This window comes from Hyperolius riggenbachi, chromosome 8 (genome assembly GCF_040937935.1).
Source record: "Hyperolius riggenbachi isolate aHypRig1 chromosome 8, aHypRig1.pri, whole genome shotgun sequence".
NCBI classification, from domain to species: Eukaryota; Metazoa; Chordata; class Amphibia; order Anura; family Hyperoliidae; genus Hyperolius; species Hyperolius riggenbachi.
The window spans coordinates 16,618,677-16,642,946 of NC_090653.1; the positions used below are offsets into that span (position 1 = coordinate 16,618,677).

At 43.9% G+C, this 24,270-nt stretch overlaps 1 protein-coding gene across 3 annotated transcripts in view; it reads right to left on the minus strand.

Moving 5' to 3' along the window:
- The window catches only part of KLHL4 (kelch like family member 4), a 223,128-nt gene that overhangs the window by 13,746 nt on the left and 185,112 nt on the right, over window positions 1-24,270 (minus strand). For all 3 annotated transcript variants that reach the window (XM_068250007.1, XM_068250010.1, XM_068250008.1), the window contains exons 6-8: window positions 21,040-21,226; window positions 13,853-14,077; window positions 9,988-10,150 (exon numbers count right to left, since the gene is read on the minus strand). In XM_068250007.1, the coding sequence (XP_068106108.1) occupies window positions 9,988-10,150; window positions 13,853-14,077; window positions 21,040-21,226 (575 nt within the window). The remainder of the gene's footprint in view (window positions 1-9,987; window positions 10,151-13,852; window positions 14,078-21,039; window positions 21,227-24,270) is intronic.

Genomic DNA, 24,270 nt, shown 5'->3' on the forward strand with positions numbered 1-24,270 from the left:
AATGTTATGTCAGAGTTTCAGACCACTTTAAGACATGCCCCTGCTTCACCTCTGACCACACCCCCACCACACCCCTAGCCATGAATACCACTAAAAATTCATAAGCAAATGATGTAATTTTAGAATTCAAACCACACTGGTCCTTTCTATTATCACTAGTTTTTCTTCATATAACATTTGAAATGAAGCGATATATCAATTTAAAGCATGAAAATATCGCTTGGAGTCAACGAAACATATTTTTTTCTGTACAGAAATGCACACAGTATATGAACACAGATCTGTAGATCTGTCCTGAAAGAGGGATACATGAAGAAGAAACAGGGACCCAAAGAGGGACTGTCCCTCTGAAAAAGGGAAAGTTTGGAGCTATGGAGACACACCCCACATCCCCACACACCCAGGATTGTGACACCACCAGAGTCGGATCGTCCACAAGGCAAACCTAGGCAGTTGCCTAGGCCCTGGAGAGAGTCTAGGGGTCTGATGTTGTAAGGCCCACCAAATCTTAAAAAAAAAAAAAAAATGCTATCTTGCATTTCATCCTAATCCTTTTCTGGATACTACTGATCTCATCGATCGTCTCTAGTGATCAGTATTATTAAAGGGGCAACAGTTTCTGAGCTTGTGGACCAAAAAATAAAATAAAATAATAATTCATCAGTTTCTTTGCTAAATCTGGAGTAATTCTGAATATTCATTATTTATAATTATTTTTCTGCAGTAAGTGGATATATGGGATTTCTGTCCTGCAGGTAATTTGCAGAGGTCAGGCTTCCGAAATTCAGCTATTTCCAGAATATATGGAGAGGCGACACCGCGCTGCTCGTGGCGTGCTCCCGCGCCCGGAGTCAATAGCTGTTGATTGAGAGATTGTTTAGCGGCGTCCTGAATAAACAGCCGGTGTGACGAGGCAGCGCGGGAGAAGAATTGGGGGCGTTGTAGAACTCATTAGCGCTGCAGCTGCACGGCTCCGCAGAGGGCACAGGAAGCGCGGCTTCGCTGCAGTTGCAGAAAACACGATTAGAAAAGAATCTGCTGCCGTCGCGTTTCGGGGAAAAACTGCCAAGTATGAAAATGCTCGACAATCGTTAAATAACCTCCAATCACCACGACCACTGAAAGGACTAGAGGGACCTCTTCATAATACTGACAATCATCCGATCACCGGTAAAATATTAATAATGCAGAAAGAATGGTTCTGCTGCCCACCATATTGTCCACAGTGACAATTAGTCTAAAGAGGACCTGTACTGAAAAGAACAATGAATAAAATTGCTTATTGTTTACAATATTCATTTATAGATGATTTAGTCGATGTTTGCCCATTGTAACATCTTTCCTCTCCCTGATTGACATTCTGACATTTATCACTGGTGGTGACATTTTTAGTTCTGCCAGGTGATCTGTACGGAATGTTCGTTACTGAGAGTTTTATGCACAGAGGGAGATGCTGCTTGCTTGAAAGTTGAAAATAAATTATTTCCCACAATGCAATGAGGTTCACAGACAGGAGACTGTCAGGATCATGGGCATGACATCACAGTGTGTGTGTGTGTGTGGGTGTGTGGGTGGGGGGGGTTGGGTAAGTCAGACAGTGCTGTTGCCGCTGTGCGTGTGCACGTGAAAATTGTGGGGAAAAAACCCGCCCCCCAAAAAATATACACCTTTATTTCCAAACGATATATTGTCACCATACTTTGCACTAGGGACATAATTAAAATCATGTGATAACCAGGACAAATATGCAGATAAAATGTGTGGGTTTTATGCACAGTAGCAGTGTTTATATTAAAACCATAGGGGATGAAATTGGAGAAATAGTGTATTTTTTTCATTTTTTCCTTGTTTTTCCCTGTAAAATGCATAGAAAATAAAGTAATTAGTGAAAATAAATATCAACCCCAAAAAGTCCAATTTGTGGTGAAAAAACAAGGCATAGATCATTTCATTGTGATTAGTAGTGATTAAGCTATTGGCAAATTAAAGGGATGAGCACTGAAAGGTGAAAATCGCTCTTGTCCGTTAGGGTAAAAACCGCCTTGGGGTGAAGTGGTTAAGTTCCACTTTAAATAATGCCTAATGTTAAAAGCGTTCACCAGTTTCGAGTGATTGCCACTATTACGGGTAATGATCAGCAGTAAGGCAGGGTTCACACTCGGCAAAAGCGCATGTTCAGGGGCAGACTGACAACTCATGGGGCCCCCGGGCAATAGGAGATTATGGGGCCCTGTACACCCACAAGCCACACCCGCTTGCACGGCGGAGGCATAGGTGCCTCCAATATAGGTAGACAGTACAGTTGCCCCCAGTATAGGTTAGATAAGTAGGTGCCCCTAGTATAGGTTAGATAGGTAGGTTCCACCAGTATAGGTTAGATAGGTGGGTGAGTACGTTAGATAGGTAGGTGCCCACAGTGTAGGTTAGATAGGTAGGTGCCGGCAGTATAGGTTAGATAGGAAGGTGCCTGTAGTATAGGTTAGATAGGTAGGTGCCCGCAGTGTAGGTTAAATAGGTAGGTGCCCCAGTATATGTTAGGTAGGTGCCCCGGATATAGGTTTGATAGGTAGGAACCCACAGTATAGGTTAGATAGGAAGGTGCCTCCAGTGTAGGTTAGATAGGTAGGTGCCCCATAAAGGTTAGATAGGTAGGTGGCCCTGTCACAGACCGCAAGGCCGGTCTGCGGGTGGGTCAGTCGATCAGCGTCAGAAATCCTCTCACACGGTCATTTGTTCATCACGAAGGGTAACCCGCGTTCGCAATTTGATGAACTGACTCGCGAAGGGAGCGTTCTGATACCAACCGATTCACCACACACGTACAATTCAAAGATCTGCCACCAAGCGAGTTACACAGCCTGCTACTGTAATTTTACTAGAACTTGGAGAACGCTCTATTAACCCTTAGCAGTATGCAGGAACCTGGGTCAGACCGTTATATCTGGGCCGGGTTCTCGCATACGGGTTATAAGTGTATACTTCTATTGCACACAGGGTAGCGATTTCAGGAGAATAGGTACGATTGTGTATGTTCAGCAACAGGTCATAACCGCTAAAGGGTTTTTAAACGTTTAATAACAAAAATGCATTACATACAGTTATATACACCTATTAACACATAAACACAGAGCTTAAAAAATAAGAAGGAATAAAATCAGAAAGTTCTTACTTAGTTAGCTGAGCAGTCCATTTGAAACATGAAGAAAAATAGTCCAGTTTAAAGGTAGGCATTCAGGTTAAAAGTCCTTTGTACACAACATGCGCCCATTTCTCCTTGAGCACATGTCTGGACCTCCCTGGTCGATGGAAATTGAAGAACTGGGCAGGTTTGGTCCCGCCCCCCTTTTATAGGACCTGAGTTTGGGGCTGTCACTACCTGGAAAGTAGGTGTGTTTAAGCCAGGGTTATCTCCTGGAAGCCAGGTTGCCACCCTCAGACTTAGAGCAAGAAATGTACCAATTTATTAATAATTTGTGTGACTCGGCCCAAGATTAGTGTATCGCAAATTCGAGACTATATTCGTAAACGGCTCGCGACCCTCTATTAAACGAGGCTATGCATGCCTAGTCTGTCGCATTCGCTCTACGCAGGCCGGATAAAGTGGTTTCTATATGGATTCCTGATAGCTAGAAACGTGCACGTTAGGCGAACGATAGAACTGTTTCCTAGGTATCAGAAAATGTAATTTTGGTCTTGCTGAGCCATACCTATTTTGAGTTATTAATAAAGTAAATGTTCCCATTGTGTGAAGCTATGAGCTTGGAGGGAAATTTGAATCTCAACCAGTTTGAGCTGGTTTGGTGGAGATGAGCTGAGTGACCACATGGCTGCTCCCCAGGGAAGCGAGCCACTTGTGAAATTCTTTCCTGACACAGGATGTGGGGGGAAGGTTACTGTACTCAGTAAGAGAGAGGGAAATTGACATCTATTGTGCATTTACCCAGGACTGACAGGAGCTGTGCACGACCATGCGAAAGTCGATGGCGCTAGCGCACGACTTTTCCGTAATGTTCGTCACAGGCCCGAGTATAGGTTACATAGGTAGGTGCCCGCAGTATAGGTTAAATAGGTAGGTGCCCTGAGTATAGGTTAGGTAGGTAGGTGCCTGCAGTATAGGCTAGATAGGTAGGTGTCCTGAGTATAGATTAGATAGGTAGGTTCCCGCAGTATAGGCTAGATAGGTGGGTGCCCGCAGTATAGGTTAGATGGGTAGGTGCCCACAGTATAGGTTAGATAGGTAGGTGCCTGCAGTATAGGTTAGATAGGTAGGTGCCCACAGTATAGGTTAGATGGGTAGGTGCCCGCAGTATAGGTTAGATAGGAAGGTGCTTCCAGTATAGGTTAGATAGGTAGCCTCCCCCAGTATAGGTTAGATAGGAAGGTGCCTCCAGTATAGGTTAGATAGGTAGGTGCCCGCAGTATAGGTTAGATAGGTAGGTGCCCGCAGTACAGGTTAGATAGGAAGGCGCCTCCAGTATAGGTTAGATAGGTAGGTGTCCGCAGTATAGGTTAGATAGGTAGGTGTCCGCAGTATAGGTTAGATAGGAAGTTGCATCCAGTATAGGTTAGATAGAAAGGTGTCTCTAGTGTAGGTTAGATAGGTTGGTGCCCCATAAAGGTTAGATGGGTAGGTGCCCGCAGTATAGGTTAGATATGTATGTGCCTCCAGTATAGGTTAGATGGGTAGCTTCCCGCAGTATAGGTTAGATAGGTAGGTGCCCGCTGTATAGATTAGATAGGTAGCTTCCCCCAGTATAGGTTAGATAGGTAGGTACCTCCAGTATAGGTTAGATAGGTAGATACCTCCAGTATAGGTTAGATGGGTAGGTGCCTCCAGTATAGGTTAGATAGGTAGGTGACTCCAGTATAGGTTAGATAGGTAGGTGTCCACAGTATAGGTTAGATAGGTATGTGCCTCCAGTATAGGTTGGATGGGTAGGTGCCCCGCAGCGGCAGGGGGAGAGGGCATCGTAGTTACAACTCACCTTTCACCTCTCTCTGTCGCCTTCCTCTCCCGGCGTCTGTCACATTGGTAACAGCGCCCTCTGTGATGACATGCGGTCACATCATCACAGGGAGGCGCGGTTACCAACGCGATGGACGCCGGGAGAGGAAGGAGACAGAGGCTGCGGGGGATTGGCAGCAGAAGGTGAGTTGTAACTACTATGCCAGCTCCCCCGCGGCTGTGTCCCCCTCCCTGCCTTTCAATTGCACCAGGGGTGAGGCCCCCTCCTGACCACAGGCCCTGGGTCCATGCCAGAGTGCCCTAATGGTCAGTCTGCCTCTGTCATTGCCTCTGTTTTATTGAGTATACAAACACAGAGGTAAGTGCATTCTGGATCCACATACCTCTGTGTGTTACCTGTTCCTCTCCTTGTTCCCTGTCTACGTGGCCCCTCCCATTCCCTGCCCCCGGTATAAAAGGATTCATCTGGATTCCTCCATCCAATATCTTTTTGGGAATTTCTCTAAGTTCTGAGTTATTCTGAGTTCTCACAGTAACAAACATTATTCTGTACAGATCGCCTGGCAGAACTAAAGATGTCACCGCCAGGGATACATTTCAGAATGTAAATAAGGGAGAGGAAATATTTTATAATGGTCAAACACTGACTAAATCTATAAATGTATATTGTACACAATAACAAACAAAAAAGCGATTGTATTCAGTATGTTATTTTCCCTACAGTTCCTCTTTTAAAGGACTTCTGTTGCGAAAATCTTAAAAGTTAAAAATACATGTTAACACATACCAATGAGAAGTACATTTCTTCCAGAGTAAAATGAGCCATAAACTATTTTTCTCCTATGTTGCTGTCACTTACAGTAGGTAGTAGAAATCTGACATTACCGACAGGTTTTGGACTAGCCCATCTTCTCATAGGGGGTTCTTAGGGTTTTATTTTTAAAAGCACTAAGTGAATGGCAGTTGCTCCGTCCAACTACCAAAAAAGTGTACAGTGAGCAGGGAGGCTGTCCAGGATCTATGTATAAATCTTTTTCAGGGAGTGTCTTTATAAAGAATACATACCATGCTGAGAATCCCCCATGAAAAGATGGACTAACCCAAAACCTGTCAATAATGACAGATTTCTACTACCTGCTGTAAGTGACAGCAACATAGGAGAAAAGTCATTTTTGGCTCATCTTACTCTGGAACAAATGTACTTCTTATTTGTAGGTGTTTTACATTTTAAGATTTTTGCGACAGTTCCTCTTTAAGAATTATATCCTGCAGCTTCCTCGCTGTGCAGCCTTTCCACTACTACAAAGCAGTTCTCATAAATTGGGACCTTCTCTTTGAATAGGCATTAAAGCAGCTTGAGTCACTTGGGGTTCTTGTCCTAATAGCCAACGCATGGGCAATAGGGGAAGGGATCCTTTGAACCTCCCCGCAGGGGAAAACCCAGAATTTTCAAGGGGGATTCCTGAAAGGTCTCCTTCAGCCACGCACAATACAGAATAATAATATGGTAGGGCATCATGCTGGGTAAACATAATGCTATTTCTGGTGTGATTCAGACACTACTGCAGCCAAATAGATCAGCAGGGCTGCCAGGTAACTGGTATTCAACAAATGGGAAAAAATATGTTGCCCATCTCCCATTGATTGATTCCTAAATGTTGCTGGAGCCAAAGTAATATTGTCATCCTCTAGATCTGCCTGCAGATGGCGCTATAAGACCTCTGCAGTGATTGCCTCCTCTGTAACATTCCATTGCCAGGAAGTCACATTCCTCCCCATTGTTTGTACCTCTTTGTTAACCAATCTGCATTGTTTTCCTGGCTGCTATCTTGTTTCTCCATGTTTGCAGGATGTATGGAGATGAAAGGGGGCTGCTGCTGCTGCTGAATACTATTCACCAGACTTTCAGAAAGCCCACCCTGGTGGTAGATCATAGACCTCTTTATTTCTGGAAAGGGTGAAGAAGGGTTCAGTAGCCATACATCCGATGATGAGGGGCAGATTCGACCAAGAGACAAATCTCTCTTTAATTGAATCTGATTGGAGAGAGATCTGTCAGCTGCACCGCAGGCCGATTCTGAAACAATTTCAGCATGAAATCTCTCGGGAATTGGCCAAGTCCGCCGATGTTCCCGCAATGTATTCATGTGCTGTAAGTATGCGTTCATACATTACCTGTCCTGTGTCACGGTGCCCGTCCACCATCTACCCCTTTTTCTATTATCCGCACACACGCCACCAGCGTGGCAGATGCGTGACATCACGCGCCAGCAGTGAATAGCGAATAGCGTCGGAAGATGGTCGGGCACCGCGACACAGGACAGGTAATGGATAAACGCACACTTACAGCACATGTATACATTGCAGGAAGAGTGCCGGGGATGTTGTTGCTCGTCCCAGTATGGTTTGCCGCTACCGTCGTGCAGCCGATCCAGAAAGTCGATCTTACATCTTGCAGCATGTCCGACCGAGTAATGCGACCAATTTCGGCACAACATAGGTCGCATCGTAGGTCAGGCAAGAAGCAGGCGGCGCCGATTTTCATCCGATTCGATTACAGTAAAAGGTGCACATATTCATACTTGCCTTTCCCAACATATTGAATTCTTACGATTTAATCTGCTTGAGATCGAATAACACAATGTGGCCACCCAATAGTAATTTTGATGGATTTCTGTATGAGATCGATTTGAGCTTACGCTGGGAAAAATCACGGTTGGGTGCATGGTGACAGCTTTCAGGAAGACCAAGGCATGGCCGTTTCTTGGGCAGTGCGGACAGGGCGACCGCCCTGGGTACAGACCAGCAAGTAGAAGAAGGGGGGCGCAGGCAGAAGGACATAACCGCTAGGGAGCTGGTGACACGCTGTGCAAGGAAATGGAAGAAGAAAGATTACCAGCGCAATCACCTTCCTTGACTCCTCCTGGGCTGCCTGCGTCAGACGTCAAATCATCATCACATCACCACCGCGTGATGACACCTGGTGTCCTGTAGCAGTACTGCAGGCTGTCACCACCGCGTGATGACACCTGGTGTCCTGTAGCGGTACTGCAGGCTGTCAGTGTGCGGCGCCCATGGAGGAGTCGGCTTTCCGGGCTCTCTTCACCTGTGTGTTTTCCTGGTCCCTGCTTCCTCCTGGATGAGCGGCTGGTCACTAGTAAGTAGGCAGATCTACTTGTGAGCTGTGGCTGTGTGACTGTCCCTAAAGAGTAAGGGGTAAGTCCATGGGGGTTGGGGGGTAGGTACAATTTTGACACCCTCGCCCTGGGTGCAATTTAACCTACAAACTGCCCTGGGCCAAGGAAGCCCCCTCCCCTCGGGTTTCCGACCCATGGGTAGTGTTGGCAACAGGGGCCACACATCTGTGCTCTGGTGCAGTCCTTTTGTGTCTTCGTCCCGTGACCTGGTGGCATGTACGTGGGGTCATGTGATGTACATGGGTGGCAACAGGTCACAGGGTACATGCGCCCCCCAGTGGTGATGAAGAGAGAACACAGGAGGCGCACACACAGAGGCAGAGGAGCCCTGCGTTATCTAGACTGATTGCTGTCATTTACTCCATTTATTATTGCCTGATGAAGCAGGGTTATGCCTGTGAAACGCGTTGCATCTTCTTCGAAGTAGATCAATACATTCCTGTGATATTGAAGTTTACGGTTTTGTGTGTTTTTAAAGGAGGCAAGTCCACCAGTGCCTCCTTAGCAATTTGTAACTGTTTTAGCTACTTTTATTCTTTTGGCGCCTTTGTTTTTTCCTTATGGTGGAAGAGGGGCTTTACCCCTTTCTTCCGATTTACAGAGAGCAACTTCTTAATCCTGAGTGGGGACAGGTCTAATCTCCTCACCTGCGTATATAGTGGTTGCCTGTTAGTAACCCTTGTTTGTGAGAATTCATTACTTACTTTTCATCACCCACCCTTATACCAGTACATATTACACCATTGTGGGCTATCGTTGTTCCCCCTCCCTCCTCCTTATTGCCCACAGTGCAACATGGATCACAGACAGGAAACTATCAGAACCTAGGTCCTGACATCACACTGTGGTTTCATCACAATATCAGTCATACAGACCCCCTGATTTATTTGAGAAAAGGTAAAGATTTCTCCAGGGAAAGGGGGTATCAGCTACTGATTGGGATGAAGTTTAATCCTTGGTTACAATTTCTCTTTACATACTAAACAGCATGTGTGATATCAGCCTTTTACAACTTCAATTTAAAGTGAGCCTCCAGACTAAAAATCTACTCAGCAGCACTGAAAAGACTTGGGCCTCAATTCACTAAGCTTAACTTCTGTCTTTAATAACTCTTCTGAGCTGTTTTACAGTTATCACCATGGTGATATAATTGTGATAACTGTAAAACAGCTCAGAAGAGTTATTAAAGACAGGAGGAAAGCTTAGTGAATTGAGGCCTTGGTGTTTCTTTAACAGTTTCACAGCATCAGAACTTAGTTTTTCTTACATAAGCCTTATTTTTAGCTTTACAAAAGCTAAGCTCCGCCCCATCAAAGAAAACTGCCCAGGCTTTTTTTCCCTGATGCTGTGCAAAGCATGATGGGATTTCCTATGTATGTTGTTATACATGTTGCCTAGCAACTGGGAGGGGTGATCAGGACACAGGACAGATGGAATTGTGTCTCATGCTCTCTGTCACCTCCTTTCAACCTAAAAGATTGCTGCCCTCATGAAATCAAACATTTGCCTGTTCTTTTAAAACAGTGTGGGCAACAGATTATATTACCTATTTTAATTAACATAACTAATGTAACTTAATGACAGTATGTTTGTTTAGGCTGAATTTCCTCTTTAAGGTTTAATGGGGCTTTGAATGAAAATACTGCTGTGCTGTTTCTATTCTTTTTAAAAAAAAATATTTTGCAGATTGCTTCTAGGGCTGGCATTGAGCTGGCATTGAGCACTTCCATGGAGCCGCAGTGGCAATCGTCACCAAAATTTAAGAATATTGGAACAGCGAGTCTTTCTCAGCAGTTCTGTATCGATAAGCGTTTTTTCACTCACTTGTTATTCAAAGCCGCCACTCCGACCGTGCTCCTGGGGGTAGACATGCTGGCGACGTAATTCCACTGTCGGGCCTGCGGGTCCCACCGCTCCACCGTATTGAGGTAACTCCATCCATCATGGCCGCCCACAGCGTACATCGGACCTTCCAGTACAGCGACTCCTGCAAAGGATTCGAGATGGATTAACAAAACCAGACTTCCAGCTCTGCCCGGTATTGGCGTTCAGACGCTTCGTACGAGATTCATTAATCAAACGATGGCTTGATCTAATCACAGCTAATTACAGAAACATAAAAAAAAAGTGATTATTTCACAACGGACGCTCAAAGCACAGCGCGTTTAATCAACCCCCGTGCGGAATAAACATTATTAATTTATGCGTTGGAAACATGGAGTGGGGGCGGGATTGTGTGCGGCGGTGAGCCCAGCTTCCTGTGTCGCGCTAAAATGTGTTTAAGCTCTCTGAAGATCTATAGCACATGTATTATTAATAAACTTTCCTAATTAGTCTCACGCAGAGGAAGCCCGCACAGCATGACGGCAGATTAAGTTTGTGCCCTGCGCGCAACAACCGCGGGCGTCCCGCTGCTTCCGGCTGCAAAACAGACTTAAATACGCTGACCGGGCAGTTCGCGGGAATCTATTTACTTAGCTATTTATGTATAATTAGTGCTGGGCTGATCGGTCTACCAGAGGAACTATTTGCAGGCCGGTCTAGCCGGTTTTCAGATAGAACATTTTAGTCGCGGCTTTCAAATCTGTTCCTGGACAATCGTTCCCCAGGAATGAACTAATAGTGATTATTGTAATGAGCTAACTACGATTAAGTGAAATTTCATGTACATTTCTGCAATTACGCTAATATATGATTACGATTTGTAAATTAAAGTACCGTATATTCTGGCGTATAAGACGACCCCCTAACTTTTCCAGTTAAAATATAGAGTTGGGATATACTCGCTATATAAGACTACCCCTCTACCAACGCACACCACATAAAATTAAAAAACATCATATACTGGTGCTATGTATGAACAGATACTGGTGCTGTACTGTATGTGGTACCCAGTATATAACAGTATATAGGCGATTGACTGGTTGGATTGGTCAACTCTCCCTCTCCCTAAGTGGACTGGTCAGCTCTCCCTTTTTATCAGAGCGGTATGGAAGAATAGATTGCACTGTGCCCATAAAACCCGCCTCTTTCACCCTTCTGGCCCCGCCCTTGTATCCTATTTACCTCCTTCTCTGCCTCTCAGATCTCACACATGTGCACCTGCGCCGCTTCACTACAGTCCTCAGCAGCGAGATCTGAGGGGAGGTAACAGGATAGGCGTATCACCCGGCATCAATGACACCCGGCGTATAAGACAACCCCTGACTTTTCAGAAGATTTTCAAGGGTTAAAAAGTATTTATGCCAGAATATACAGTCATTTCATATACACATTTGTAATTTTGCGTAAATTTTCGCATAACTTGCACATAATTTTGTGCCAAATTTAACAGTGAACAGCAATGCCCCCATACATGCTACTGGCACCAAAGTTGCAATATAAGTTAAGAATAAGAAGGATTATTTTCAAAAAGACCATGTGTTTTTGAAAAAAATCGATTTTAAATATGCAAAAGAAAAATTACAGTTTAAAAACCATGTTTCCTTATTACTGTTTTGACTTGTTCCCAGTACACCTTAACCACTTCAGGACCACAGGCTTACACCAGACCCCCCCAAGCCCCCCCCCCTTCCCCCCAGTGATCAGCCTATTCTTTACAATTTAACGCTCTGCAGCTTTAGTAGCTTGCTGCAGAGCCATACATTGTAGCACACATGCGATCCCTGCTGGTAGACTTCGAGCGGGGATGCACGCACGTCAGCGCGCGCGATCCCCTGTAAAACCCCTCCCCAGGACTTGATGCCTTTTGGCGTTACGCGGTCCTGGGGCTGCCACCTTGGGGCTTCAAGGTATTCATATAGGTAGTAAATTTGGGGATGATAGCATGTATGGGGGTTCCACTATTAACCGCAAATGTTGGCAAGAAATTACACAAAATTTCCCGAAATTATGGATCGATTACATTTACATGCAACATTTATTATGAAGTTTCCTGAAATTTTGCCTTAAAATTTTGCTTTGTAGTTGCGAATTACAATGCAAAATTAAGACAATGCGAAATTTGTGCTCCTCACTAACAAATTAGGGGGTCCATTACAGCAGCGATTCTCGTATGGTGCTGCTGCATTTTACATTAGGGGGGGACAGCGCTGGGGGTTTTGTCGCGTTCAACGCTCATCGCTCACAGCGCACCCGATCGAGCATCTTGCCCATCCGATTAATTTCGACACAAAGTTGGTCATTGTCGGTCGGGCATGCACTTGACAGCACCAATTTTCATCCAATTCAGGTTATAATAAATGAAGCGGATGGTCGGTCGGCGCCCAAGTCGCCTGATGATTGGCCATCTTAAGTGTATACATTTATCTCATGGTGTCACACCACTTCAGGTCCTCTTTAAAACTCAGTTCAGCTACAATCTAATTAACCGTCAGATATAATTACCCAACAGGCATGACTGACTGTTTCAAAACAGTGGAAACTGGGATTCAATACTTATCACTAGTCTACAAAACAGATGAGCAAGGAGGTGTTAATAAATCTGATTTGCATGCAAATCGAATGCAAATTGTATGCAGCTGGGAATTCGGCCTATCAAAATCAACAAGAAATGCATGTGACTAGCCTATCTCAAATCTGCATACACTTTGCATGAAATATGCATAAAACCCAGAATAATTTGTCTCTCATTGATTATCATCTATATACATACACTGGTCGATTTCAGCCATTGATCGGAAATTGATTCTATCAAATTAGCCAATCGATCGATTTGAGGCAGATTTCGATCGATTTGATCTATCTGACAGCATAGAAAATCTAGGTTGATCTGTGGCTGGCAGCAGATCGATGGCCCGTAGAGTTGCATTGGATCTAATGGCCCAATAATGCATTTAGATCGATTTCCAATAAATTTCATTCTGAAATCTATTGGAAATTTGTTCCTAGTATGTGACACACATCAGATAGATTCCTGTCAGATTCCACTTGACAGGCATCTGACAGAAATCTATCTGATGGATGAATCTGCTGCAAATCTTTAAAGAAAACCTGAACTGAAAATTAAAAGTCAAAATAAACATACACAAGTCATACTTACCTCACGTGTAGTCTACTCCTCAATCTCTTTCTCCTTTCCCGCATCCTGTTTGTCCACTGTGCTCAAGGGAATTCTCCATTTTGAAAATGGCCATTACCCCATGACATCTTTCTGGTCAGCACACACCATAGGGAAACATAGACTTTATTTGGCCCATCAGTTGTCCTCTCAGCTATAACTGACAGCAACTGATAAATAACTGACAGCAACTGATATATTTCAGATCTGACAAAATGGTTGTCAGAACTGGAAGGGATCATTGTCAGAAGAAAATGGTGATGAGCTTCTGAGAGGAACTGATGGCAAGGTAACTATGTAATGTTCATTTGAAGTTACCTCATGTGTTTATTTTAGATAATTTTACTCAGTACAGGTTCCCTTTAAGTGTATGGCCACCTTTAGTCCCTAACTATGACCTTTGACATGCATCTCTGGCCAGATAACATCTGATCTTTACTTCCTTGGTGAAAATAAGTTAACTCAACCGTGGGAGAGCAAAAACCATATTTTCCCTAAAAAATATCAGGTCTTACGTTCCCAATAACTCTTTTTGGAACTCCATACTTTTCCTCCCACTAGGAGTCATGGTGTATCTGGAAATATTGAGGTCTGTGCAGAACTTTGAGCAGTTTGAAGATGGTGTCTTACCCAGACCATGCCGATGCGTGGACATCGGTGGCATGACGGACCAGTCTTTGGTGATAGGGTTGAAACACTCCACAGTATTTGAGGTCTTCAGGCCTTCCCGGCCTCCCACCACGTACAGCTTGTTGTCAATGACAGCTACGCCGAACTGCAGGCGGCGTCCGCTCATGGTGCTGATCTGGACCCAACTGTTTGTCCGCAGGTCGTACTTCTCGATGGTCGTGGCACCTAGGAAGAACGGATGGTCCCTTCAATGAACCATTTTTATGCCATCACCTGGACATTACAACATTACACCATTCCATTCAGGTTTTATATTAGAGTTGTTATGATAGTGGCATGTGACAATGGAGCAGAAACAAGTGAAAGAAAATCAAAATTAAACTTAACTCCATTTGAAGCCATGTTCTGCTTGCCTAAATGACATCTTGGGTGATGGGGATGTGACTTAAAGTGTGCCTCTTTCTTATCTCAAAAAATTTAGAGGTATGGGCCTAACGCCAATGAAAATTGTATGGGGATTTTTATAAACACAACAAAGGTTTTTTTTCCATTTTTTGTTTTTTTATTGGGGTCTGTGTTGACTATACAGGTAGACTGTACAAAATAGGAAACAAGAACAACAATAATAAACTGAAATAATACACTGACTGTACTTTAACCATCAGCCCCCGGGTTCACCTTCTGCATCAGAGCAATTTTCACCTCCCATTCATTCGCCAATAACTTTATCACTAATTAATAACAATGAATTCATCTATATCTTGTTTTTTCCGCCACTAATTAGGCTTTCGTTGGGTGGTACATTTTGCTAAGAATTATTTTTTCTAAATGCATTATAACAGGAAGATTAAGAAAAAAAATGGAAAAAATTCATTATTTCTCAGTTTTCGTCCATTATAGCTTTAATACATGCTACCATAATTAAAACCCATGTATTTTATTTACCCATTTGTCCCGGTTATTACACCATTTAAATGATGTCCCTATCACAATGTATGGCCCCAATATTTCATTGGAAATAAAGGTACATTTTTTTCAGTTTTGCATCCATCAATATTTACAAGCTTATAATTTAAAAAATGCTCGTAATATACCTCCTTCACGTGCATATTAAAAAAGTACAGACCCTTAACTATTTATTTATTATTGTAAAGTTTTTTTCATTAAAAATGTTATTTGGGTAATGTTTGGTGTGGGAGGTAAACAGTTAATTTTAAATGTAATAATGTGTAGTTATTTTATAAAAAATATGTATGTAGATGTAGTTTTCTATTTGGCCACAAGATGGTCACAGTGATTTTTTTTTTTAGTCCTGGAAGCTTCCAGGAAGTATAAGGAGGGCGGGAAACACTTTTTTTTCCCGAAAGTCCGCGGCCTCTGAAAAGAAGCCGTCGGTTTTTCTACCAGGGACTTAGATCACTGAATTCCCATTCATTGATCTCTGGGCTAACCGGGGGGGGGGGGGGGGCACGGGAGTGCGCGGGAGCGCATCACAGCGTGCCCCAGCACAGCAGCAGCCACCTGGACATTACAATCACGTCCAGGTGGCATAAATGGTTAAACGTATCCCTATCGTGTTGAATGGTCGTTAGATGCGCGGCCATTTCATTTTATTTCTGCATGCGTTACACTGTAATTTATTTCCTCTGGGTTGGGGTGTGGGTGGCATCCTCAGGCGGTGAGAGTACCTTTTTATGGCCCTGCTGCTCCCAAGTCAACGTTGCCTGCATGTTCCCAAATCGTTGGGTGATAAATGTAGGTTAGGGTGGGGACCCCGAGAGACGCCTGCACCTGGCGTCCCTGCTAACATGCTCTGCATGAGAACTGATGTCTCTCCCAAAAAGAGAAGGGTAAGGTTCCCCAATAATAAGTTGTATTTATGTGAGTTGCATAAGTTTGCAGCAAGTATTAGTAGTGTGAGTTGCATTAGTTCTTATTGCACCTGTTCAACTGCAATGAGCACAATTGTGCCTTTAATTAGCCCTATGCAGTGATTGTCTGTCAGGTGCATCTTGGTTAGATACGCGACCATTTCATTTTATTTCTACATGCATTACAGTATCCCTATGGTGTTCTATGGACACTCCGGAAGTTTCCTGAGTAGTTTGTGAAGTTTTGCTGAGGTCCCGGAATGTGATGTCCCCGTCGGCGTGGTGTCTGTACAATGTAATGAGGTGGCACTTTTATCTATAATTCATGGTCTCTCGTGAAGGATAATCCTTTGAGGCTTCCTCTTGAGTCTCCTAAGTACTGATTTATCGATCACGTTTGTCTGTCTGTCACCCTGTGTGAAGGTGACAGTGGCGGGACTCGCGCACCACAATGCAGATCAATGTTAGCTTAGCGCCTCTGTAAGCAGTTTCCTTTGATAGGCGAAGACGTTTGCGGTGTTTTGGGACAATTACTGGCAGTGTTCTTCCAGAGGATCAGTGATATAATAGGAGCTAGAGGCGTCCTGCCAATGACAGGTCCTGTTTACTGAGGTCACCTGACTTACGTCTGTGATCACCAGCGATGATCGTAATCTAATTACGATGACACTAAATGTTGCGCACATTTTTGCAGTTACAGCAATACATAACTACGATTTGGGCATTCAAAGGATTTCGTAACTTCGCATAGTTTTTGCATACTTTTGTGCCGGTAAATAGCAAAATACATGGAAGGGTCAACAAAATTGCTATGTATGTTAAAGGCAAGGGTGAAACGCACATACAAAGATTTTTTTTTCTAAAAAGACCTTGTAGTTTTTGAGAAAAACGATTTAAAGGGACTCCGAGCTCACGAAAAAAAGAAAAGTTGTACTCACCAGGGGCTTTCTCCAGCCCAGTGCTGGTCGGGAGGTCCCACGCCGGCGTCCTGGCTCCTCTCCTTCTCCCCGCTCCGGTATAGCTGACAGGCCGCAGCCCGGGCGACACTCGGTGGAGTGTCGGGCTGCAGCTTCCGCGTATGACGCGGATTACGTCACACGCCGGCCGCCTCGCGTCATCACGGCGGCCGGCGTGAAAGTACTGCGCATGTACCTGTCAGCTATACCGGAGCGGGGAAAAGGAGAGGAGCCAGGACGCCGGCGTGGGACCTCCCGACCAGCACTGGGCTGGAGAAAGCCCCTGGTGAGTACAACTTTTCTTTTTTTCGTGAGCTCGGAGTCCCTTTAAAAAATGCAAAGGACAAATGTTTTTCAAACTCGTAAAAAAATACAAAAGGTTTTCCTTGGCATTTTTAAAATTGATTTTCTCAAAAACAACAAGGTCTTTTTTGCCTTGTTGACACTATTCCCCTCGACTTACATAGCAATGTTGGTGACAGTAGCATCTATGGGGGCTTTCCTATTAACCTCTGAAGTCAAAATTATGGTTTCTGATTACGTTTGCTAACAAAATTAATTACAATTTTACCCGAAATTTCGCATAAACTATTTCACATTGTAATTGCAAATTAAGATACAAAATCAGGATTATGCAAAATAGTTTGTGACCACTGCGGTCCCAAGAAAGTGAACTAATTACAACATAGATCTATAGGTGCCCAAGGTTGTCCAATAGAATAATAAGAATGTGTTACAAATGTATCTACACGCACCAACCTGCTATATGTGAATAAATAATTATTACATTGTGCTCGGGGTTAAAGCAGACCTCCAGTGTATATTAAATATTCAACAGGTCCTCCTGTCCTGTAAAGTTATAATTCCCTGCCAGGTCTTCTTGTGAATCACTTCCGGGGCTCTGTCTCCGGAGACTTCCGACACATAGCCCCGCCCCTGCTGTAAAACCCCATTGTGTTTTCTGTGCTTGAGATAGAAAAAACACAATGGCATTTTTCAGAGGGTGAAATCGGTGGACACGAAGCCTTGGAAGTGATTCACTAGAAGACATGGCGGGAGATTCAAATTTTACAGAAGAGAACCCAGAAAGGAGCACCAGAGCAATAAAAAGTGGTGTGACACTGACCTCACAAACAGAACAAAAGTCAAATATATTAAAGGGGTTCTGTGGACTCCTTTAAAAATAAAAAACTGACACTTACCTGGGGCTTCTACCGCCCCCCCTGCAGATAACCTGTCCCTCGCCGTCACTGAAGAATCTTCCGTTCCCCCGCCGTCGGTCACCATCCAATTATTCGTCTAACTGGATGAATGCAACTGCGCCTGCATGGCCACGCGCGTCCTCGCTCACGCTCACATCTCCGGCAGGCACAGTTTGAAGTTTTCTCATACTGCGCCTGCATGGCCACGTGTGTCCTCGCTCGCGTCTTCGGGAGGTTTCTGTGCAGGCAAGTATAAAGTTTTCTCATACTGCGCCTGCGCAGGAAGCTCCCGGAGACGCGAGCAAGAGCGAGGATGTGCAGGCGCAGTTGCATTTGTCCAGTTAGACAACTAATTAGAAGGTGACCTGCCGCGGGGGAACGGAAGATTATTCAGTGACGGCGAGGGACAGGTTATCTGCAGGGGGCCAGTAGAAGCCCCCTGTAAGTGTCAGTTTTTGATTTTTAAAGGATCCTACAGAACCCCTTTAAACAAATTATTAGCAGCATGTTTACAGCTCATTTTGTGGGTTGTGACCACTTCATCAGGTATTGCACCTAATTGGCTAAACTCTACTAGGGTGAGACTTTAGCCAGTAAGGCACAGTACCTAATGTTTTAAAACCACACCCACCACCGTGCAACATCACTCATGCACTGCTTGTCACCCCCCCCCCCCCCCATACCAACACAATTCGTTGTCAGCTACACAGGTGAGAAGCGTGCATGTAGCCCCGCCCAGTGATGTCTCCCAAGAGGATCAGGTCCTGATTCCCGATGCGCTACATCAGTTGGTAGTGAGTGTTCAGCCGTAATCCTAATTCTTCTAAATCCATTTAATCTAATGCTTTATCTTTTAATTCAGATTTTAACCGTTTAAGCCTCCTGGACGTAGAAGCTACGTCCAGGAGGCATGTTCGCTCCCGCGCTCTCCCGCGGCCGATCGCGCCCAGGAATCAATCAATCGGGCCATGGCGCCTGATGATTAATTCCTCTCCCCCGCAGAAAAAGCGGCTGCTTCTCTCGGAAGCCTCGCTTTTTCTGACTCTTGCATCCCCCTTACTTCCCTCTAAGCGTACATGTTACGCTTAGAGTGATGACATGTAAACAAACTCATGGCTGCCATCTTGTGGCCAAAAAGTAAAACTACAACTAAATGTAAAAAAAAATTAAAATCAACACATATTTACATTAAAAAATTACTATTTACATCCCACCCTCCCAAAAATACCCAAATAAAATGTTTAATAAAAATAAAAAACATTACAATTAAAAAAAAAAAAAAACATGTAAGTATTTACATAAGGGTCAAAACTTTTTAAATATCTATGTAAAGATAAAATATTTCGATTTTTTTTTTAAATTATAAGCTTGTAAATAGTGATGGATGCAAAACGGAAAAAATGCACTTTTATTTCCAAACAAAATATTGTCGCCATACATTGTGATAGGGACATAATTTAAATGGTGTAATAACCGGGACAAATGGGCAAATACAATACGTGAGTTTTAGTTATGGAGGCATGTATAATTTTAAAACTATAATGGACGAAAACTGACAAATAAAGATTTTTTTCAGTTTTTTTCTTATTCTTCGTGTTAAAATGCATTTACAGTAAAGTGGCTCTTAGCAAAATGTACCACCCAAAGAAAGCCTAATTGGTGTCGGAACAAACAAGATATAGATCAGTTCATTGTGATAAGTAGTGATAAAGTTATAGGCTAATGAATGAGAGGTGAACCTTGCTCGGATGCAGAAAGTGAAAACGACTGAGGGCTGAAGTGGTTAAGGTGCTCATACGTCTAGCGATTTTCTCGGCCACACATCTTTCCGATCAGTTCTGATCAAAGAGAGATCTGTCTCTTGGTCGAGTCTGCCCATACATTGATGTATAGGCAGCTTAAAGGGAACTAAGCACCCTTTCTTTCCATCTCCCTTCCTCCCCTTCTCACGGTCCTTATTTACAAAAGTCAGAGATGCTATCTTGACACATTCACTCTGGATAATCTCTTTGAAGAAACTGTCCTAATTACCCACCCCCTCTGTTGCAGAAAAGGTATTGTTTACTTTTTGGTAATAACTACAATAAAACAATTAGCTTCCTGAAATCTCTGCAGCCGGAGACGGACTAATTAGTAGGCTAATAAAACTTAATTGCTTAACTTTGAATGTAAAATAAAAGGTAAAATGGAAATGTATTTTAATAATGAGACATATTGTTGGCATGCATTTTCATGTGCTATTGAGATGCCCTGGGTGGTAAAAATGGTGCTCGGTTCACTTTAACTCCAATAATCTCAATCCTAAAGGTACACGTACATCTGGCGATTTTGGTGCACGATCAACCAAAAGACAGATTTCTCAATTCTTCTAACTCTTGTTCTCCTTATCCTGGATTTTCCTAGCCCTAGTTCTTCTAGCCCTAAGTAAGGATCGGTAACCATTTCTTTATATTTTATGGAGGCAAAATGGTAGTCATTAGGCATAGCTCCTCAACTGTCCCTCTTTTGGAAGGACAGTTCCTCTTTGGGAACAAAATCGCTCTGTCCCTTTTTCCTCCTTATTCGTCCCTCTTTCAGGAGTCAGGACTGATGTACAGAGCTGGATTTATCTTTCTATAGAAAAATGTGTTTAAAGGATACCTTAGCTCTTGTTAATTTTCAAAACGGGGCATCATTCACAACTACAAAGTGCACATGCGCAGAACGGTCACAGCCACGGGCGTGTGATCCAGGACACACGTCGCCGGGCAGCACCTGCCCACTACTAACTAACGCTGGCCGACTCGGAAGTAGCTGCAGGGAGCCCTGACAAGATAACGGAGGGGACAGAGAAGAACAAAGGGAGCATTGGGCATGAGCACTTCTTGCTACACATGCCCCGTTCTGAAAATTAACGAAAGTTCAATTATCCTTTAATTTACTGTAAACTTTATTCCCATCCTTTAAATTGATATATTTCTTCTTTTCATGTCACTATGAAGGAAAATGAACCAGGATAGAAAGGTCCAGTGTGGTTTGAATTATAAAAAAAATATTTTTCTTAAGAAATCTTTATGGTATGCATGACAAGGGGTGTGTCGGGGTGGGGTTAGAGGTGTGGCTTAAGTATCCCTCTTTTTTATCTCAAAAAGTTGGAAGGTATGCATATGGCACCATACCTTTGGTAGCATCCATGCCTCCCACTGCATACAGCGCCCCCACTGTGGATTTGCGGGGCTTGGTGCGAGGACTTTGCATCATGGAGCGTCTCTCAGGCAAGAGGTGATACTTCATGGCTTCCATCAGAAACTTCTGACAATCCAGATCATTGGCAAACATCGGGCTGTTCTCCAAGTCTGCGAGCAACTGAAAGCAAACATTGGTTAATGGTGGAAGTATCAATAATATTACCTAAACTGCAGTACAGTAAAGCAACCACAAGATGTCACTGTCTAAAGTGTGGTGATGATCTCTATGGTATTGTGATTTCCTGTAGTCTCTGTGTTCCTCTCTGTAAGTAAGCTGCATTTCCTGATGGTGGTGTATGATCTATATCTGCATGTTTATTTTCAGTAAAGAGTTCTAACTTGATATACTGGGTGCCTATCTGCCTGTTCAGAACACTCTGCTCCATGAGAAAAGTACATAGCTCCCAAGGACAGTCCCTCTTTGGGGGCCAAATCCCTCTGTCCGTCTTTCTTCCTCATCTGTCCCTCTTTCAGGACTCATGTACAGATCTATGTAAATACATGTTATTTTTATACTGAAAAATGTGTGTAACTCACTGTAAACTTTATTTCCACTCTTTAAATTAACGCTTGGTGAAATTTGCCTTCCTAAACAGAAGAAAATTTGCAATAATTCAGCTATAAGTGAACATTTGTGGTTACCCACAATGCACCACTGCTGAATATGCAAATCATCTATTTTCGCCCCTGTAAGCCAGGCAAGCATCCAGAAACGCTGGTGTATAGCAAGCTTATAGCTTTAAATATTACACAGCCACCCTAACCCCACATGTAGACAGCCTGTTTGGGACTTTTGCCCTCATCAGTGCATGGCAGGGATTGATATGGCTGTATGAGATAGGGCTTGGACCAGTACAACAGAGTAACCCAGCAGCTCAGGGTGACCCAAACCACTAGGAGTGTATAGGGGGATAAAAGACAAAAAAAAGCCCTCCTACTAATAAGCAATGCTTGGTGAAATTTGCCTTCTTAAAACAGAGGGAATTTCAAATAATTCAGCTATAAGTGAACATTTGTGGTTACCCACAAAGCAAGCTATATGTAGGCTTGCTATACACCAGCAGTTCTGGATGCTTGCCTGGCTTACAGGAGCGAAACGGGATCATTTGCATATTCAGTAGTGGTGCATTGTGGGTAGCCACAAATGTTCACTTGTAGCTGAATTATTGCAAATTTCCTTCTGTTTTAAGAAGGCAAATTTCACCAAGCATTGCTTATTAGTAGGAGGGCTTTTCGGTCTCTTTTATCCCCCTATACATTCCTAGTGGTTTGGGTCACCCTGAGCTGCTGGGTTACTCTGTTAAATTAACCTCTTGACAACCAGCTAACGCTGATTGGCGTAAACTGGTCGTCTGCGGGTTACCATGGAAACGGCCGCTCGATCGAGCGGCCTTTCCATGTCAGTTCACGGAGGGTGTCTCCGTGAACAGCCGGAGAGCCGCCGATCGCGGCTCGCCGGCAAAATGTAAACAGGCGGGGAAGAAATCCCCGCTGTTTACATCATACTGCTGCGCAGCAGCGCCGTAAGGCAGATCGGCGATCCCCGGCCTCTGATTGGCCGGGGATCGCCGGCATATGATAGGCTGAAGCCTATCCTTCAATGCGCAGGACGGAAATCCGTCCTGCGCAGCTCACAGGGGGAGGGAGAGGGAGGGAGCGGGAGAGACGGCGGAGAACGCTGCGGAGGGGGGCTTTGAAGAGCCCCCCCGCTAAGCAACTGCAGCCGGCGGCGATCAGACCCCCCCAGCAGGACATCCCCCTAGTGGGGAAAAAAGGGGGGTAGTCTGATTGCCCTGCTGCACTCCTGATCGGTGCTGCGGGCTGTAGAGCCCACGCAGCACCGATCACTGAAAAATCCCCTCGTCGGCAAGTGGTTAATGCATTTCTTATTTTTAAATGTTAATATGAAGGAAAATGAACCAGAATAGAAAGGACCAGTGTTTGAATTATAAAACATCATATTTTTCTTATGAAAACTTGCTGGTATGTGTGATTGGGGGTGTGGCAAGGGTGTGGCAGAGGTGTGGCTTAAGTGTCCCTCTTTCTTATCTCAAAATGTTGTGGGTATGAAAGTATACCTCCCACCAACATAGGCAAAATACTGCATGAAGCAAAGTGGAGATGGAGAATTCTGGAATTAGGAATAAAGCGAAGACTGCATTCCTGACCCCCGAGGGGGACTCTCTGCAGATTAAGAAAAAACGTATTGTAGTTGCATTATTGATCGAGAAGCAATTTAAAGTGGAGGAGGTGTAATATATTTATGCTATAAAAAGAAAGAATCCCTTAAAGGCAAAGTTCACTAATATATTTAAAATTGATTTTCAAATAAAATGGGCTTGACTGAGGGAAATCAGCTGCGGCCGCATGGGATTGCCGCTGGTTTCAAATGAAGAAAAGGCAGCGAGGTATGGGCCAAAATGTGAAGACCCTGTAATGTTTTACAGGGTCTTCTGCAGCACTTGCTAGGAGGAGAGGGTGCCACAGACTGTGTCTTTGAAGAAGAGCGCATTGCAGCATCATCTGATTGGCCAAAAGAGGTGGTGTGGGAGGGTTAAAATGGACCTGAACTCAAAACACTTTGCTCAAAAAGATAATCAACGGCATACTAACTTTTAAAGAAGAAAATGTATTTGTTACAGCCAATACAAATCCTGAAATAAATCTGCAGTGTGCCTACTTCCTGCTTTCATGGAAGCAGGCATAGGGCTCACATACTGTGTTTACAAATTAGCTGCTGAGCCAAGGCATCCAACTGACACAGCAGAGAGATCAAATTACAGTGGTGATTAGTCACAGATGAGGGGGGAATTAGACAAGCTAAACTCTCTGAATGCATACAGGGTGCGTTTCTCTTCTGTCCTGTGCAAGAGTTCAGGTCCGTTTAAGCCAATTTATGTATTTATTGTATTTATAAAGCGCCAACATATGAAGTTTAGCTATAGGTTATATATTTTAGGGGCATTGCTTTCCCGGTCAGGTGAACCTCAAGAACCCATCCCGACATATTTCCGCTTATCTGGTCTCTTGCGATAGAGATTACTGCAGATTCTCAGTACAACAGATACCAAAATCCACAAATCCTTTTCCCATGGAGCAAAGTATGGATGCTCATTCGGATTCCGCGGAAATGCAATTTCGGAATTCCGATCAGAATTTGCA